The sequence below is a fragment of the Motacilla alba genome, chromosome 3, assembly GCF_015832195.1.
Source record: "Motacilla alba alba isolate MOTALB_02 chromosome 3, Motacilla_alba_V1.0_pri, whole genome shotgun sequence".
NCBI classification, from domain to species: domain Eukaryota; kingdom Metazoa; phylum Chordata; class Aves; order Passeriformes; family Motacillidae; genus Motacilla; species Motacilla alba.
This window is the reverse complement of record NC_052018.1, coordinates 71693792-71710186: the sequence shown is the minus strand read 5'-3', so window position 1 is coordinate 71710186 and position 16395 is coordinate 71693792. Positions and strand designations below refer to the sequence as shown.

Genomic DNA, 16395 nt, shown 5'->3' with positions numbered 1-16395 from the left:
CACATGCAGTGGAAGTTGGTGGGAAGGGCATGGTTCATATTGTGTGGTTGATACTATTCCATTTTGAATGTCTCAGACTAGCAAGTTTCTCATCCTAAAGCAGCTCATACTGGCAAGTATAAAACAGTCAAAAATTGAACAGTTCATGAGATGGGACATGTCCATGGCACATCTCCCTCAAGTTGTAACCAGCTCATTTTCCTGCGTATGCAACAGCTTCCATCCAATCCTCTGTATTAATTTTGAAGTTTTGGGGCAAAGTTAGAGTTATGCATTTTCATTACACTGGGAACATGAGTGGAAAGTAAGAACTAGTTCCCTGGGAAGGCAGTATTGAAGTGGAAATATTTCTGTGCTCTGGGAACGTGGATAAGAGTCCAAAGAGAATGTTTCATAACAAATGCTTGTAGGCTTGAATAATATTGTGGCTTGACAGTTGTTGTTGTGCCACAAAATTTATTATTACATTTTAGTAACATGAAACATTCATTTCCTTAAATGACTTCAAGAAATATCAGAGCAGGAGCGCTTTTTGTTACATCAGGAGACACTTCCCGAACAACTCCTGGCAGAGAAACAGTTGAACCTCAACGATATGCCAGTGCTGTCTGCATCTCAGCTCATTGATGTAAGTGTCCCATGTTTTCTTCATTACACAGGCAAACTTCCAGTATGCTTTCTGCCCCTATGTGATAAAATAAATCAGAAGGTCACAACTGCCTTTATCCCTTCTATAACTTGCTAAGCACATAAAGATCTGATACATGAATTAGTTTAACTTCGCTTAGTTTCTACCAGCAAACATCAGACTGATGGGTTTAGTCCTAGTTTTTTCTGTTGAATGTGTGCTTTGGGGTGCTGCTACAAGAAAAAGCAAATCAGATCAGTTCCAGAAGTTGATTTACTGGTCCAAACCAGTTTTTGGATGTGAGACAGTTTTTATCTTCCTTTATATTCTTGGTAGGGCAGAACTTGGAGGGCAGAATGAACTAACAATTACCTTAGTGGAGAAGGATGCTGCAAGATAGAAAAAGGAAGTACTAGAAGCAAGAAGAGGCTTTTGGTCACCTGTTGCAAAGAGGCACCAAAAGTCTTTCTACTTTTGTTTTCTTTTACAAGAATCCAACCCATAACGAAACAAAAATTAGAACTGTTCCAATACTGGGATAAGTACTAGTGCTGACTCCTTTTTCACACTCCTTTCTGGGATCAGCCAGGAACCAGTAGCCTTACTGATTCTTTCTTGTTTGCCACATTTTTTATCATCCAGTGGTGCACACAAAAAATACTCCATGAATAACAGCAGTACATTGTAAAAGAAGTCACTGATGTCTGGGTGTCAATTTTTCTGTATTTTTCTGTAATCCTGTGGAAAATCAAAAGCTAACATGTAAACAAGCGTGCTTGTTTACATTCTCTCATTTTCTTAGAACTGTGCTAATAGCAGATTGTGAAGTTCTTACCTGTGTCTTTAACTAAGGCTGTCTGTGGGATTAGGGAAGGGTAGGAAGTGTCAGTCAGGACTTGGCAAGTGCTGGCACCACAACAGTTTTCCTTCTGAATTCTCTCTTATTGTCAAACTAGTGTTAATACTTGCTACTTGCAATGCAAAAATGAAACTCAGAAAGTGTAAATTAAAAGAGTGTTAATTTTTCTTTGAAGTACTAATTTATAGTTGGGTGATACGAAATACTGAGGGGAACTTGTTGTTTTTAAGGGGTGAAAGGCAGCACATGTGCTGAAGTACTGCTTTGAGCTTAATTACCGAAATAATTCGGAGAGCTTATTTGTGGAGCTGAGCTCTGCCTACAGTAGTCCAGGAATGTTACAGCCTTAAATGGCACTTAAATTTGAAACCCAGCAGCCTTGTATCCAGTATCATTTGTCCACAGACCATTGTCACGTAGGTGGAATGCTGCTCTAAAACCTTAAGTATATTCCTTACTATAAAAATACTAGCGGTTGAATCAAGACATATTTTCATGAGAAGGTCATGGAAGTAGAAAATATGTGGTGGTCTTCCCACAGTGGGTTGTCCCTGATACCAGTTACGTTAGTTTGTAGGCTAAAAATAATTCTCCATGTTAATCTCTGATTTCATAGTTGTTCATATGTGATGAGAACAGAAGAGCCAATGAATATGACTTCAAGAAAGCACTTGATCTGCTGGAATATATTGATGAGGTAGGAAAACTTTTTGAAGGATTTCTAACCTAGACACTTTTTTATTATTATTTAAGCTAGGGTGGTGCATCTGTAGTTAATTAACATATTAGCTTAGTGTATGGTAATTAAAGCAACCCCTGATGTGTTTTTTCAGTTTGTTTTTAAGTCACTGGAGACATAATGCCAAATGTAGCTTAGATAATTAAAGAAAAATTACACTCTTCATCTTCACTTCCCATTTATAGTCTATAGTTTCTTTTTAGAGCCTTGCTTCCCTACAGGCTGTCTCCAAACAGGACAAAGATCAGCTGGTTTTAGTAGTTTAGTTCTTGTGTCTTCCCTCTTGACAGTTTCACTGATTGTCATGAGGTAATGTAGGATAGTCACCACTTTCTAACATGTAAATAGCTTTGAACCACAGATTTGCTTTTTTCCAATTGTATTTTTTTTCTTCTCAATAAAATAAATGTTACTTTAAACCCACGCAATTTCAAATTTTTTTCCCGCAGATATTACAATTCCTAACAACTTCTTGTGTAGAACCATTCAGCACAAATCAGAGGTGCTGGTTTCTGTGCAATGAAGAAACTGCCCTTTTCAAATCAAATGTATATCTTTGAAAACATTTACTAATATATTCGTATAACATATATCCCAATGTGGACACTAGTGCAGGTTAGTTAGCTTGGCCATACCGAAAACAATGCTTTGATTCCATTCATCATTTCGCACATGGTAAAATAAAATTTGCCTAGACTACAATGTTTTACAAATTGGTTTTATTGTGCCCTTTTACAAGCTGTGTTAGTTGGTTGTCAGCAGTCAAGTGGTGCTGTAGAAAGTCTGAATCCAAGTTTTCAAATGGAAACAAACAGTGTTTGGTGTTTCAACAGTCCAATCAGATCATCTGATAAAACGGCATATATTAAAAATTGTGTTTGGTGATTGAAGAATCTAATTCATTGGTGCAATCTGCGTGGCAGAGTGATTAGTTCTTTGTAAAAAAATCCTAGAGTTTTAATATGCCTGTCTTTTCTCCTTATATGAATTGAAGGAAGAAGAAGTGAATGTAAATGATCTTAAACTTAAAATTCTCTGTAAGGCTCTCCAAAGAGATGGGTAAGTATAAATATAAGTCCTGACACACAGTGTTTCCAGAATTATATTTTAGTGTACTATTCTCTAATTCACAAAAAATATTTAATTTCACAGGATAGGGTTAGTAAAGTGTAATGCATCTGATCAAAACATGTATTCTTATTTGTAAAGTGAAACCACAGCAAAAAAAAAAACCTGCAGTACTTTGTTGGTTTATCTCACTGGCGACGTACTGTGCAGTCCTGGCAGCTGATGCAGAAATGAACCCATGCAGCTTTTGTTCTTGAACCCTTTCCTGAAGTAAAAGAAATGACCAATGCTGAACTTTTTTAACCTTTTTTTTTTTTTTCCTATGAAGCATCTCAAGTAGAAGCTTTTCAATAAGATTACATAGCCAGGGGTCACTCCTGCAAGCTTTTATTTCACTCAGGTTTTGCCATTGAACCACACTGGCAATTTCGTGACCTTTTTGAGTTAAAACTGCATTTTTGGCTGTAAGAGATCAAAGCCTAAATTGTGCTTGGAAGAGCCACTCTTGTGGATGTTCAAAACCAAATACAGGCAGGATCCAGTTGGTCACAGGGATCTTCTCATCAAACAGTGGTACTGTTCTTTCCCAGGTTAAATAATGCAAATGGCATTTCCTTCCTTTCCAGCTCTCAGAAGTCTTCCGACTTTCCTAACTCCCACCTATGTTCCAAGAGGAAGCTAAGGAAGAAAAGATGAGGAGAGCATACATTCCAAATGCACTGTGCCATTTGTGATTAAAATGGAAAGAAGCAGCATTTGGATTCACACTTACGCATAGGATAGATTCCAAATGGCAGTGGTGTCTAGGAAAAAATTCCTAATTGCATGTCTAAGTTATGTCCATATATAACACAAATCACAAGCAGAGAGAGGTTCACGCTATTCCAAGTGTTTTTCATTCCTATAATTGTGAAGACAGAAGAATTCAGAGCTCCTGCATGGCAACAATCCAGTTATGGGTTTATGATCTATCTACCCTGGACAAGCACAGCGTTTTGAATGTGGTATTTTAACAGTTCAAACACGTATAATGCTGACAAGATTTTGGCCATCCTGGCAGCTAACCAGAGGCAATTTGAGATGCAGACTTTACACTGAATAGTGGGTAGAAAACTTGATGTCCCAGCTGAGCTTACCGAGAGGTGATGTTAACTTTCATGTGTGTGCAAAAGTAAACATTCGAGATGTGACAGTACCTACTTTTAAGGATGGCCTTAAAAGTTTCTAACTTGAGGGCTACAGATGGTGATAAGGTTCTTGGGTAGGATGGAGAGCCTTGCTGAGTCAGCTCCTGATGCACTGTTTGTGTCCTCACTGTCCTGCTCTGCCCAAGGGGAGAAAATCCCCCTTCCCTCCCTCCTTTCCTCACATTCTTCCCAGTGGAATTAAAGATGTAATCCTAGACATTTAGGAGCTGAAGAGACATCCAGGGTAAAACCAGTGAAGTACAGAGGATTTGTCAATAATAGCTTCTGGATCCAGGTTCAGATCTGTTACAAGCACGTCCCACAGGCCTGAGGTAGTTTGGGGAGTGATATGAGAACCAGTTTTGTCTGACAGCTTAGCACATGGAACAGGAAATTTTGGCAACTGAAAGGTTAGAATCAGAGCAAAACAAGTTAGGTTGGTGTTGAATTTAAACTGGAGCATATAAAGCTCTGCAAGGATGAAAAATTGTCATTTAAAACAATCTTCCTCTTAGAAAAATCTGTTTGGGATTTTTTTAAATCGCAGATGTGACTGGTATTCATGAGTCTTTACGTTTAATCACAGAGTATATACACTATTTGTTTTGTGATTGTGTGTGTTGTTTACAGGCCTGCAACTTAGATCTTGCAATTTTTTCCCATTTCTTTTCTCAGTGTTTGATATTTGTTTTGTGTTGATTTTTTTCACTTTAGAGAATTGCTTCTCTTGTTTCATTCTACTAAAAAAAATCTACACTTTCATCACCTCAATTGTAAAATATAATTACTGAGAATAGGTAGTTCTTATCTCAATGGATAATACTTTTATATTATCAAAGAAATAATGTTGTTTGGTTGGGATTTTTAATGATTTAAAGATGGGAAACATTTCTCTTCTCCTCCTCCTAACTAGACTACATTATAGTAGAGCAGTTTTGTTCCAGTTTTACTGGGCTAATGACTAATTAAGAGGGATTTTTTTGTAGGAAAAAAACTCTTGCTTTGAGCTATAACCAAGCTCATAATGCTTCCATATGGACATGTATTAATCACCTTTGATAATTTATGTAATTTTCCGGTGCTTTGGTTTTTTTCTTGTTAGTGTTCCCATTATTTTGTCTGTGTAATTCTTTCCCAAAATTGTTCTTTGACTTGCAGATGGTCCTGTTCAGATGGTAGAGATGATCCAATTGAAGCATCTAAAGATAGTATATTTGTGAAAATACTACAAAAGCTGTTGAAAGAAGGTAAAGTGTACTTAAATATAATTGAGTGTCTTGAAATTGTTGTTTCAAAAGCTGCTTAAGATCAATATGTAAAAGTAGCATTATTAAGTTCTCAGAGTAATAAAAAATTCATTCCACTAGGCAGTTAAAATCATTTGGAGCTGATTCTATCTCTGTAAACTGTTCAGGGAGATAAGAGATGAGCAGATTTCTTGGTTGTAATCTTAGTATCTTTAAGTTATTTCCTCAGTAGAGCACTCAACAGATTTTTAGCACTTGCTTCCTGTACAGTAAATAGGTCTTCTGGGGGTAAATATGTCTCTTCTGTAAGATGCAGGATAGTAGCTAACTGACTGTCACTCAGTAGAACTTAATCTATTTTAGCCAAATTTTTTTTTGCTTTTGTTTTTTCTCTCCAAAAGCCAAAACAAAAAAAATACACCTCCCATTCTCCACTTAAAGCTGACTATAGGAAGTTATGGCCACGGAATTTACAGCTGGAGGAGGGAGGGAGAGAAGGGAAGCAACTGGGAGTCAAAGCATGTTTCAAATATTACTGCATAGAAACTTTTTGCAGAATACATAAGGCTTTATGTGAAAAAGACAAAACTTAAGTACTTCAGAAAAGTTCCAGTTTTGTGTGTTCAATCCTGTCAATTCCCTTGCATTTTTAAGAATTGCACACCCTGTGCTGGAACTGTTGCAACTGATATATAGTTATTGTATGACTGATCTTTCTTTTCTCTTGCCTTTCTTTTTTATTATTTATTTTTATTTTGGGGAAGTTATATGTAAAGACTTGGATTTTCAGTTTAATCATTGAATTACTGAACTCTAGATTAAAAAAAAAAAAAAACAAAAAAACAACAACTCTGTTTTACAGGTTACTTAAGCTTTATTGTATTCTTGATGTGTATAATAGAATCAGAGCTTCGCAATTCCAAAAGAGTAATTTAGCTGTGAGGCAGACAGGGTGTTTACTTAAAAATGATATTAACTGCTAATATAAAGTACTTTAATCAGGGATGTAATAAATGGTTTTGTTTTGTAGGAGTTCAGTTAAGTGAGTATTTACCAGAGGTGAAGGACTTGCTTCAAGCAAATGAACTCGGCAACTTGAAATACAACTCTTACTTCGAATTCGTGTTAAAAGCAAACTATGAACTCTATGTTCAGGGACAAGCATGATTTTCACTGGGATTTTAAAATATTTTTTCTAAAGAACTCTTGAATTCATGTTTACTTTTTTATATTCTGTTTAGTTTTTTGCTAAAGGTTTTGTGATGAAGTCTGTATGAGTAATATACTTGGTCTTAAATACATTGATGCTTTAGTGGGGGACGTAGAGTTGTGTTTTCAGGCGAAATAAAAATAAAGTTTTCATTTTCCATGCCTTTCATAAACTTGCTGTTTTGTTCTGTATCTTGATTAGAACATGTCCTGTCTGAGATTCAAGGATACACACAGGGTGAAAATCACACACAGGGTAAAAATCAGGGACCCACTGCAGAGGGTGGGAAACTTGTGTTGTCACCACTGGGGCTGTGATTTCAGATCAGAGAAAATAATGAACACATTAATGCTGGGTGATTGCATACATTAGTTAAGAAACAACGGGTTATTAGCTCAGATAACTCCTCTCTTTCTTTGTACAACACTTTTTACTGTAGAAACTAGGTAAGTTTTGCATTAAAGGTTACTTGCACAGAAAGGATAATTGGTTTGTCACTGATCACTCAGCTTGTCTGCAACAGAAAGGGATAAAGCACAGTTCTCATTCAAAGCCTTCTGGTCCAGTAAATACTCCATTCTTTCATTTCAGATCTGTTAAATTAAACTTTTTTCAAACATTTTAGTATTGTATCCATTTAACTTCCCTTTAAGCTATTTCTAGCATACGTGTAAAATGGGATTAGCAGCTCACCATGCAGTCATTCACAGCAACTGTTTGTGCCTAGGCTCAGAAGAAACCTCGAAAGCAGTTATGAAAGTGTGGGAGTACAGCATGATCTTCCTTACTCCCGTGCCTTGGTATCTACTGGTAGGCACTACTAATTTCCTTTTTCCTTTTTAACCCCACTGCCCCAGTTAGTTATATCTGACATGGGAATAAGTTTTTAAAAAACCAATTTCTCAATTATTCTGATTAACAGCAGGATTTAGTCTTTCAATAAAAGTTACTGCAATCTGATGTGTTGCACCTTTCTTTTGCATATAGCTCAAGAGCCAGAAGCTGACTGCAGACCAACTTGCACGCCCTTATGTTTTACTTGTCTGGCTCCATGCCTGCTGCAACAACTTGATCTAACAGCTGAGAAGGTCAGAAGTTAAATTGGTTGAAGAGAATCCAGTTTCTAGTTTTAAAAGCACAGCTCCCCTTCCGTGGCTTCCCCTCCTCCCTGTACTAATACAGTAAGCTGGGCTGAGAGTCTGAACATGTTTGGAAGAATAGATTTATGTAGAGAGGTTCAAACTAATATGGGAAAGAAATGCACTAGCAGTCATCTTCTAAGATTGTTCTAAGCAGCGAACTTTGCTCTTCTGCAGTCTTGCATGGCTGGGAAGTGTGAGTGTAACTCCCAGCTCCAGCTTCAAAGGAGTCACACTTGGAAGAATTCCACGTGTTCGCCTGAAAGTCACTTTGAGGGCGGTTTCGCATCGATAGACTTAGCAGGGTTTTGGGAGAAAGGGACTAATGGAAGAAGTGGTTGCTTGCCCCTGCCAAAATATGTTCTGCCTTAACTTTTGCTGGACTCCTGAATTTTGCTTGAAGAGCAATCTCTTTGACTGTCCACCATATGTCACTTTGGGGATATCTCATGTCTTCTAGACTGTTGGCCAGATCTCTGTGTTCTGTCAGGAGTGGCAGGGCAAGCCCTGGAAAGCTTGCTCCAGATGCAAGCGGTTCTGATCACCCTTATCCATTAGTTCAATGTGCCTGGGTTCCCTGCTGGATCATGTTTGTCGTGGTTGGTGTAAAACTATTATCCAGGTTTTTGGGAAAGGATGAGCTAGCTGAGTGGGGTTTTCAACTGTTTTACTCTACTGCTGGGTTGGGAGGCACTTGGCGTTTATACAACAGCTTTCCATCTGACTATTGCCAAAACAGAAGGCTGCTTACAATGAGTTTACTTAAACAAAGCCTCATTAAAATAACTTCCATGTCTAAATAGATGTTTAATGTTCTTGTACTAGTAATGTTGAACTGGTTCTCTATTCTGTTGGAAAGTTTGAAGAGTCTGGGACTCAGCGTTATTCCTCCTCTCTGTCCTCTGTTCATTATGTAATAAACTGTGCTGGTGCAGAACTCGTGTCTCAGATTACTGCTCCAGGAGGATGCCTTCATTTACCACTGCATATGGAAGGTGGCAAATGCCACAGCTTTAGCTTGTTTCTAAGTGTAACAAAAACAAACTTGTGACAAAAAGATGAGGGTTAAAACTGTGTGAGGGGGATTGATAGCTCCTCTTGAATAAGGATATACGTTGTTTCTTAAATAGTTATTTTCTCAGTAATGGAGAGTGCACAAGGTACAGGAGGTACACATTTGCATCCTTGTCGCCAGAGCAGCAAGAAAGTTTTTCAGTTGTCATTCGTGATCAGTTTCAGAAGCTATGCATGGTGGATAGTGAGTTCTTTGTGCCCTGTACTGGAAACTTAACTCCAACTGCTTTCTGACTTGAGACAAAAACCACATTCATTTAGTAAATCCAGATAAACATCAGATCTACCTGCAGAAAATTATATTTTACCCAGAAATGGGAGAATTTAACATTGCCATTTGGGCACTTTGCTGTAAACTAGATTGGGGTAGAGAAAAAATAAAAGGGAACAGAAGGGATAGAGTGGGTTTATGCTTGCATCATGTTTCATTGCAGGATTAAGGATGTTTATCTTCCAGCGATGTTCAGGTTTCTGTTATTTGATTTCTGATTCAGCACAACCAGCCGTAGTTTGGAAACCACAATGAAGCACTACAGTTCTGTAAATAGATTTGGTGGTTGTGATGCCTTTAAGTGCTCTCAGGCTTCCGATTTTTGTACTGCTGGTGTTGATGACAGAACTGAAGAATAATACAAGTTGAAGAACAGGGCGAGAGAAGAGCACATTTTAATAACAACTTGACAGGAATTCAAAATCTATAGCAGAAGGAATTAAATGGCTGCCAGAGGTAAAGAAGAATGCTGCCAACCTAGAGGATGCAGAAGTTAAACAGAGGAGAAGAAAGGTTGTCTGTTGAGCTGTCTGCTCTGCCTTGCAATGGAGGAAATCACCTGCAGAAATACCTTCACTCGCAGGAAACTCCTCCCAGCACAGTGCTTCTAGCCTACTATTCCTCTTCCTTCTTGCCTGACTCCCTAAATTTTCAAAGGATTTACACTTGACCGATTGTGTCTTCAGAGAGGATCATGAAGGTTGATTTGCATCAACATAGTGTCAGGGCTGCAAATCTGCTTGCATTATTGCCTCTTCCTTCCATTGGAAACCAAGTATCTGTAAAATCTTCCTAGTGTCCCACATGGAATCTCTGCCTAAATACCCGTAGCTGAAGGAGATGAACTGTTCCTTTTCACTTGCATAGTACCTTCAGCTCGTCAGAGATGACTTGCCTGTGAGAGCACACTCCTTTTGGAAAGGGTGAGCCACAGGGATAGCTGAAGGGTTCCTGTGTTGCCTGGCCGAGCTCAATGGCCAGCAACGGGCACTCGTAATGGCACCAGCATTCACGACTACGTCAGGCTTCTGGGATCAGACCACGATTAATCCTTTACCGGGCTTCTCTTCAGGCATTTGTCTGACAGATGTTATCCTGTGCATTTATTTTCCATTTTTAAATCACAGCAAGGAAATGATGCGCGGCTTTAACTGCATGTGTAAACTTGTGGGTTTTGCATGGGCTGTTGCCGTGCACCCTGCAAACCAGAGATCTATCTACCTTGTCACTTCTTCTCTCCCAGTTCCCTTTCTCCGCCTGGGCTCTCCTACAGCTATGGGAAAGACCCGGGAGAGACGCGTTTCCCTTCGCAGCCCCGAGCCTCGGCACGTGGTGGCCGCGGAGCCGATGGCCGCTCGCCTCCTGCCCCGCTGAGCCCCGCGGGGCTCCCGACCGCCCCCACCTGCTTTGCCCTTAACGGGGCCGGTGCTGCCGGGGGATTATTTCGGCCCCGGCCGCGGGCGGTGGCGGGGGGGGCTCGGCAGACGCGCCTTATACGGCCGGGCCCGGCTCACCTGGGCCGGGGCCAGGAGCGCCTTCTTTGGGCACCGCCGGGCCGGGGCCGCGCCGGGCCCGACACCAAATATGGGGACGGCCGGGGCCGCATTCCTGGGGGCCGGTCGCTGCCGCCGCCCGCCGTGATAAAAGGCTCGGCGGCGGCCGCGGCGGCCACGAGTGACCCGGCGAGGAGCGGGAGCCTCTCTCTCTGCCCGACGCGCGGAGCCCGCAGCCAGCCCAGGTAAGCCCCGGCCCCGCCGCCTCCGCCCGCGGCTGCCGGCCGGCCGTGAGGCTCAGCCCCGCCGCCCTGTGCCCCCGCAGACACAGCCGAGACCATGTGTGACGAGGACGAGACCACCGCGCTCGTGTGCGACAACGGCTCCGGCCTGGTGAAGGCTGGCTTCGCCGGGGACGATGCCCCCAGGGCCGTGTTCCCCTCCATCGTTGGCCGCCCCCGCCATCAGGTACGGCGCACTCCCCCTCCGAGCCTCCCCGCACGCCCTGCCACAGCCGTGGTTGCGGATCCCTGCTGCCTTCCAGCCCCTCGCGTCCTGTCTTGCTGGGGAGCCCCGTGCTGCTGCCCGTGGAGAGGTTGCTGAGCCCCCGCTTTCCTCCCCTGCAGGGCGTCATGGTGGGTATGGGTCAGAAGGACTCCTACGTAGGAGATGAAGCCCAGAGCAAGAGAGGTATCCTGACCCTGAAGTACCCCATTGAACACGGCATCATCACAAACTGGGATGACATGGAGAAGATCTGGCACCACACCTTCTACAATGAGCTGCGTGTCGCCCCAGAAGAGCACCCCACTCTGCTCACTGAGGCCCCCCTTAACCCCAAAGCCAACCGTGAAAAGATGACCCAAATCATGTTTGAGACCTTCAACGTCCCTGCCATGTATGTGGCCATCCAGGCTGTGCTGTCCCTGTACGCCTCTGGCCGTACCACTGGTGAGTGCAAAGTCCTGCTGGCTCCTCTTCCCCGAGCAAGGACACCCAGGACCAATCCCCTACATCTGACAAGCACTCTGCCCCCCAGGGCCATGTGTCCTGTAGGACACATCTCTCATACGGCTGCTTCTTGTCTCCCCAGGTATCGTGCTGGACTCCGGTGATGGTGTGACACACAATGTCCCCATCTATGAAGGGTATGCCCTGCCCCATGCCATCATGCGCTTGGATCTGGCCGGCCGGGACCTCACGGATTACCTGATGAAGATCCTGACTGAGCGTGGCTATTCCTTTGTCACCACAGGTAAGCACCATTCCCTCCTCCAAAATGGTCCCTCTCGCTTCCAACCCTCGCACTTCTAGAGATGCTCTCACCCCGTTGCAAGCCCCAAAAACAGTCCCCGGGGGGAGCTTATGTGTGGCTGGGGGTCTGGAGTCCCAGCAGACCTATGGAAGCAGCGAAAGCGCTCCCTGTTCCTCTTCTGCAAACACTGATGCCTTTGCTCCCCCCTGACAGCTGAACGTGAGATTGTCCGTGACATCAAGGAGAAGCTGTGCTATGTGGCGCTGGACTTTGAGAACGAGATGGCCACCGCTGCCTCTTCCTCCTCCCTGGAAAAGAGCTACGAGCTGCCTGACGGGCAGGTCATCACCATCGGCAATGAGCGTTTCCGCTGCCCAGAAACCCTCTTCCAGCCTTCCTTCATTGGTGCGTGCCCCCCTCCCTCTCTCTTCCCTTGGCAGCTCTCCCCTCTCTCCAGAGTCACCACATAGAGCTCTCGCTTTGCCCTTAACTTGTGCCTGCCTGTTTCCCCCTGCTGCCCCCAGGTATGGAATCCGCAGGTATCCATGAGACCACCTACAACAGCATCATGAAGTGTGACATCGACATCAGGAAGGACCTGTACGCCAACAATGTCATGTCCGGGGGTACCACCATGTACCCAGGTATTGCTGACCGCATGCAAAAGGAGATCACAGCCCTGGCCCCCAGCACGATGAAGATCAAGGTAAGGCTGGAGCAGGAAGCTCCTGGGAGCAGCTGCATGGGGCTGTGCACAGCCCCGTGCCTGGCACCCGCAGCAGAGTGGTGTGTACTGATCCCAGCTCTCTCGGTGTTTTCCAGATCATTGCCCCACCTGAGCGTAAGTACTCTGTCTGGATCGGCGGCTCCATCCTGGCCTCCCTGTCCACCTTCCAGCAGATGTGGATCACAAAGCAGGAGTATGATGAAGCTGGCCCATCCATTGTCCACCGTAAATGCTTCTAAACATGTTTACATGATCACTTTGCCAACCACGCTCAGGATGACAACCTTCAAGGTTGCAGGCGGCCGAGGGCCTGCAACAGCCATGTAACTTTCTATTTTGTAACAATTTCTGGTTACTGTTGCTGCAAAGCTCCATGTGACACAGTGTATGTAAAGTGTACATAAATTAATTTATTTTATCTCGTTTTGTTTGTTTTTAAAACCAAAGCCCTGTGGAAGGAAACAAAAAACTTCAAGAAGCATTAAATCATCGGTCATTCTGTCACACCCCTAATGCTGTCGTTTGTCGTCATTTGCTCGGGTTCATCCATCACTCGTGGACTTGGTGTGGGGGCGCTGGGCGGTGGGGCTGAAGTCCCCAGATAGGAGCAGGACTGGGGAGGGGACAGGACCCCAGCCAGAGGAGCCAGCTCTGTGCCTCCCTTGGGGTGCAGGCTGCTCGGTGGCACTGAGGGCGGTGCGGGGGTGGCTGTGTGTTGCATCACGCTGCTGCAGGGGGGTGCCCCGGCACTCTGCAGCGTGCCAGTCCCAGGCGGGAAAGGGTTACCCGGAGCCTTTGCTTGCAAAACATTTCTTTTGGCTCAGCCTGCCAAAAAAGTAGCCCTGGCATGCTCCCGAGGAAGGCAAGGCTGGGGCTGAGGGCAGGTGGCGAGTGCAGGTTAAATAAAGAGCTTTCCACTCCACTTATGGGAAACCCACCTGCCATCGTGTTGTCCCCGGGGGGCTGAGGGCAGCCAGGGCCACTTCCTCACCCTGCCTGACACGCTCGCCCTTGCCAGTGGTCACGCATGGGGAGCTGCCTGCGAAGGGACCACCCCCTCCTCTGTCCCCTCGAACCACCCCTTCCCGGGATCACATCCCGTACTCAGGAACTCCCCAGGAGCCCGAAGGAAAATCCCAGGGGCTTCCCCTTGCTGCGGGCCTTTGCCTGCCCTGTTTGCCGGTGAGGAGGCAGAGCAGAATGGGGAATGAGAGGAGGGAAAGATGTCCCTGGCCTGTCTCATTTCTCTCTTACTAGGGGGCTCCGGGACCCCCCTTTATTTCCAGCATTCACACACACACACACACAAACACACACACACACCCCAGGTGTTCCCTCTGGGAGCTCCACTCCCTCTGGGAGCCATCCTAAAGCCCTGCCAGGCTTGGCACATGTTCCTGGGGCAGGACATGTGCAGGAGCCGTCAGCCTTTGAAGGAGGAGAACTCCCGGAGCACAGGAACCTATCATGAAAGCAGTGCCTGAGTTTTGGGGTGTTCTTTTGCTGTGGGAGACAGCAGTACTAGGGGAAAAAAGAGATGATTTTCAGATGAACTTCCAGCCCAGGGAGGCTTTTTTGCTCTGCTGTGGCTATGCTATGGGTGGATTTGTTTTGCATTTTGGCTGGTTTTACTTGCATTAAATGAGCCCCATACATGAGCTCACTTTTTTGTTTAGCACATCCCAAAGCAGAAGCTTGTGGGAGGAGCTGCCGTGGTCCTTCCCTGGTACCTGAGAGCAGGGAGGGCCACAGGGCAGCCCTAAGGACTCTCAGTGACTGGGGAGGGACTAGTGGCTTCTCAAAAACAAGTTGCTTCTCAAAAAGCAAACACGAACTTCGGTTGCCATTTGTGTAATGGCACATACTCCATCCAGCAGTTCCCTGTTGGGATTTTGGGAGGTGCTCAGCATTAAGTCCTCAGTACCTGACCCCTGATCTCAGATTTAGTCGTGGCTTAGGTGGTGTTATGAGATGGATTTTAGGAGCTACTTCTGCTATTTAACTAAAAGATTGTTTTAAATGCACAGATAAAAGTTAGCTTAGAATAGTAGCCTCATGAGTTAGACTGCATTCACAGACTCCACTTTTTCACCTATAATATTAATTTATGGCCCTAAACCCACAATGGAACTGATTTTTGAAAGGGAGAGTGAGGCAGCCACTCATTTCCAGCCTGATCAAAATCAAAGGGGTCAGGAGATGCTTACTCCTTCTGAATGAAGGCCTATATTTCACAGTGCCAAACTTGGGTTTAGGACCCCTCATCAGCACAGCTGTGGGCACAAGTGCCTTGCACAGAGAGGCTGATGCTGCCACTGGCATGTCATTTTCTGCTGCCTCTAACAGCAGCATTTGGTCTCACTCTAACCCACAGCATCAGGTACTCTCCACAGCCTCTATGCCAATTTCATCCAGTTGAAGATAAATGACCTAAAGTACATTCTTACAGTTGAAAAGAAATGAGTGGTTTACTGTTTTTGTTTCTTAATCAGTGAACGGGGATGCCATGAGTCTTCAGCCTATGAAACCACCCTGTTCAGGTTTTAATTTCAAACTTAAACACTCTCTTTATCCTAAAACCTTTTATTCAGGCTTGGGATTTTCCATAATATTTTTAGCAGTCAAAGACACAGATTGTTTGGAAACAGGTGAGTTGGATTTTCATATGGCTCAGAAGCCCCATTGCTGGGAAGGTGGCTTGGAGAATATTGCTTGTGCACAGCAGCCTGGGTTTGGTCTTTATTACGCAGTTCTCAGGAATTTCATTACCCTCCCTGTGCCTCTAACAGCACTGTTGGCAGCAGACAAAGGATCCCCAAGACCAGCATCCTCTGTTTTGAGAAAGGCAAAGGAAAAAATGGGGCATCAGAGGAGTAAAAGGGGATGGAAGGAAGGATGCAGGATGCTCACATACTGTGGGAGGGAGGGTAACGAAGGGTAGTGGCTCTTCCCTGCACCAAACACATCCTTTGGGGCTGCAGCTCACTGCTTGCTCCACAGACATCTGGATCCAGGGCTGGACCAGTGCTGGGCAACCCTCCATAACTTCAGTCTACATCCAGTGGGCAACACAAGAACCTGCCTTCGGTCCAAACATCACCAAGGGATGGAAAATCTCGAGAGAGGGAGTGTCCTTGCAAGGCCAAAAATGATGTCAAGCTGTTTAGATGAGCTTGGGAGGCACACTCATGACTGGGTTGTGATGTAAGCTTCCCCCAGGTCTGCAGATGCCTGGGCCATTACCTCAATTATATAAGGAGCTAAGGGAAAACCTGGGTTCTGAGAGAAAGTCTTGAGGGAGCCTCTGAACAAAAGAGCACAGGAAATCCTGGAGACAATGAGCACACTGGATGGGTTTCCTAATTTTATTTTGATACAGATTTTGCTGAAGTGGAAATCTGCCTTGGCACAGAGAGTAGAATGTGGCCCAGGATGGGTTACCCTCCCACAAAGGTGACGGCTTTGTGCAAAGGGAACTGGCACCCCAGCGTGCTTCTC

General features: G+C 44.4%; 2 protein-coding genes across 3 annotated transcripts in view; both read left to right on the top strand.

Moving 5' to 3' along the window:
* The window catches only part of NUP133 (nucleoporin 133), a 31514-nt gene extending 23513 nt beyond the window's left edge, over positions 1-8001 (top strand). Inside the window, exons 22-26 of one of the 2 annotated variants that reach the window (XM_038131935.1) lie at positions 510-628; positions 2104-2184; positions 3221-3285; positions 5640-5728; positions 6759-8001. In XM_038131935.1, coding sequence (XP_037987863.1) covers positions 510-628; positions 2104-2184; positions 3221-3285; positions 5640-5728; positions 6759-6895 — 491 coding nt within the window. In that variant the 3' untranslated portion in view covers positions 6896-8001. Of the gene's footprint in view, positions 1-509; positions 629-2103; positions 2185-3220; positions 3286-3920; positions 5619-5639; positions 5729-6758 lie in introns of those variants that run through there. The other variant, XM_038131936.1, reaches the window with a different exon arrangement.
* Positions 8002-11011: 3010 nt separating this feature from the next.
* Positions 11012-13410, top strand: ACTA1 (actin alpha 1, skeletal muscle). The gene is made up of 7 exons (XM_038133613.1): positions 11012-11160; positions 11241-11383; positions 11542-11866; positions 12009-12170; positions 12384-12575; positions 12695-12876; positions 12993-13410. The coding sequence occupies exons 2-7, from the start codon at positions 11255-11257 to the stop codon at positions 13134-13136; spliced, it is 1134 nt and encodes a 377-aa protein (XP_037989541.1). The 5' UTR covers positions 11012-11160; positions 11241-11254; the 3' UTR covers positions 13137-13410.
* The last annotated feature ends 2985 nt before the right edge of the window (positions 13411-16395 follow it).

Bases quoted from the DNA above. Each gene is read 5' to 3' on its own strand.
- ACTA1 (XM_038133613.1), top strand. From the start codon at position 11,255: ATGTGTGACGAGGACGAGACCACCGCGCTCGTGTGCGACAACGGCTCC. The intron at 12,171-12,383 runs GTAAGCACCATT...CCCCCCTGACAG, and splicing joins CTATTCCTTTGTCACCACAG to CTGAACGTGAGATTGTCCGT. The intron at 12,877-12,992 runs GTAAGGCTGGAG...GGTGTTTTCCAG, and splicing joins CCAGCACGATGAAGATCAAG to ATCATTGCCCCACCTGAGCG.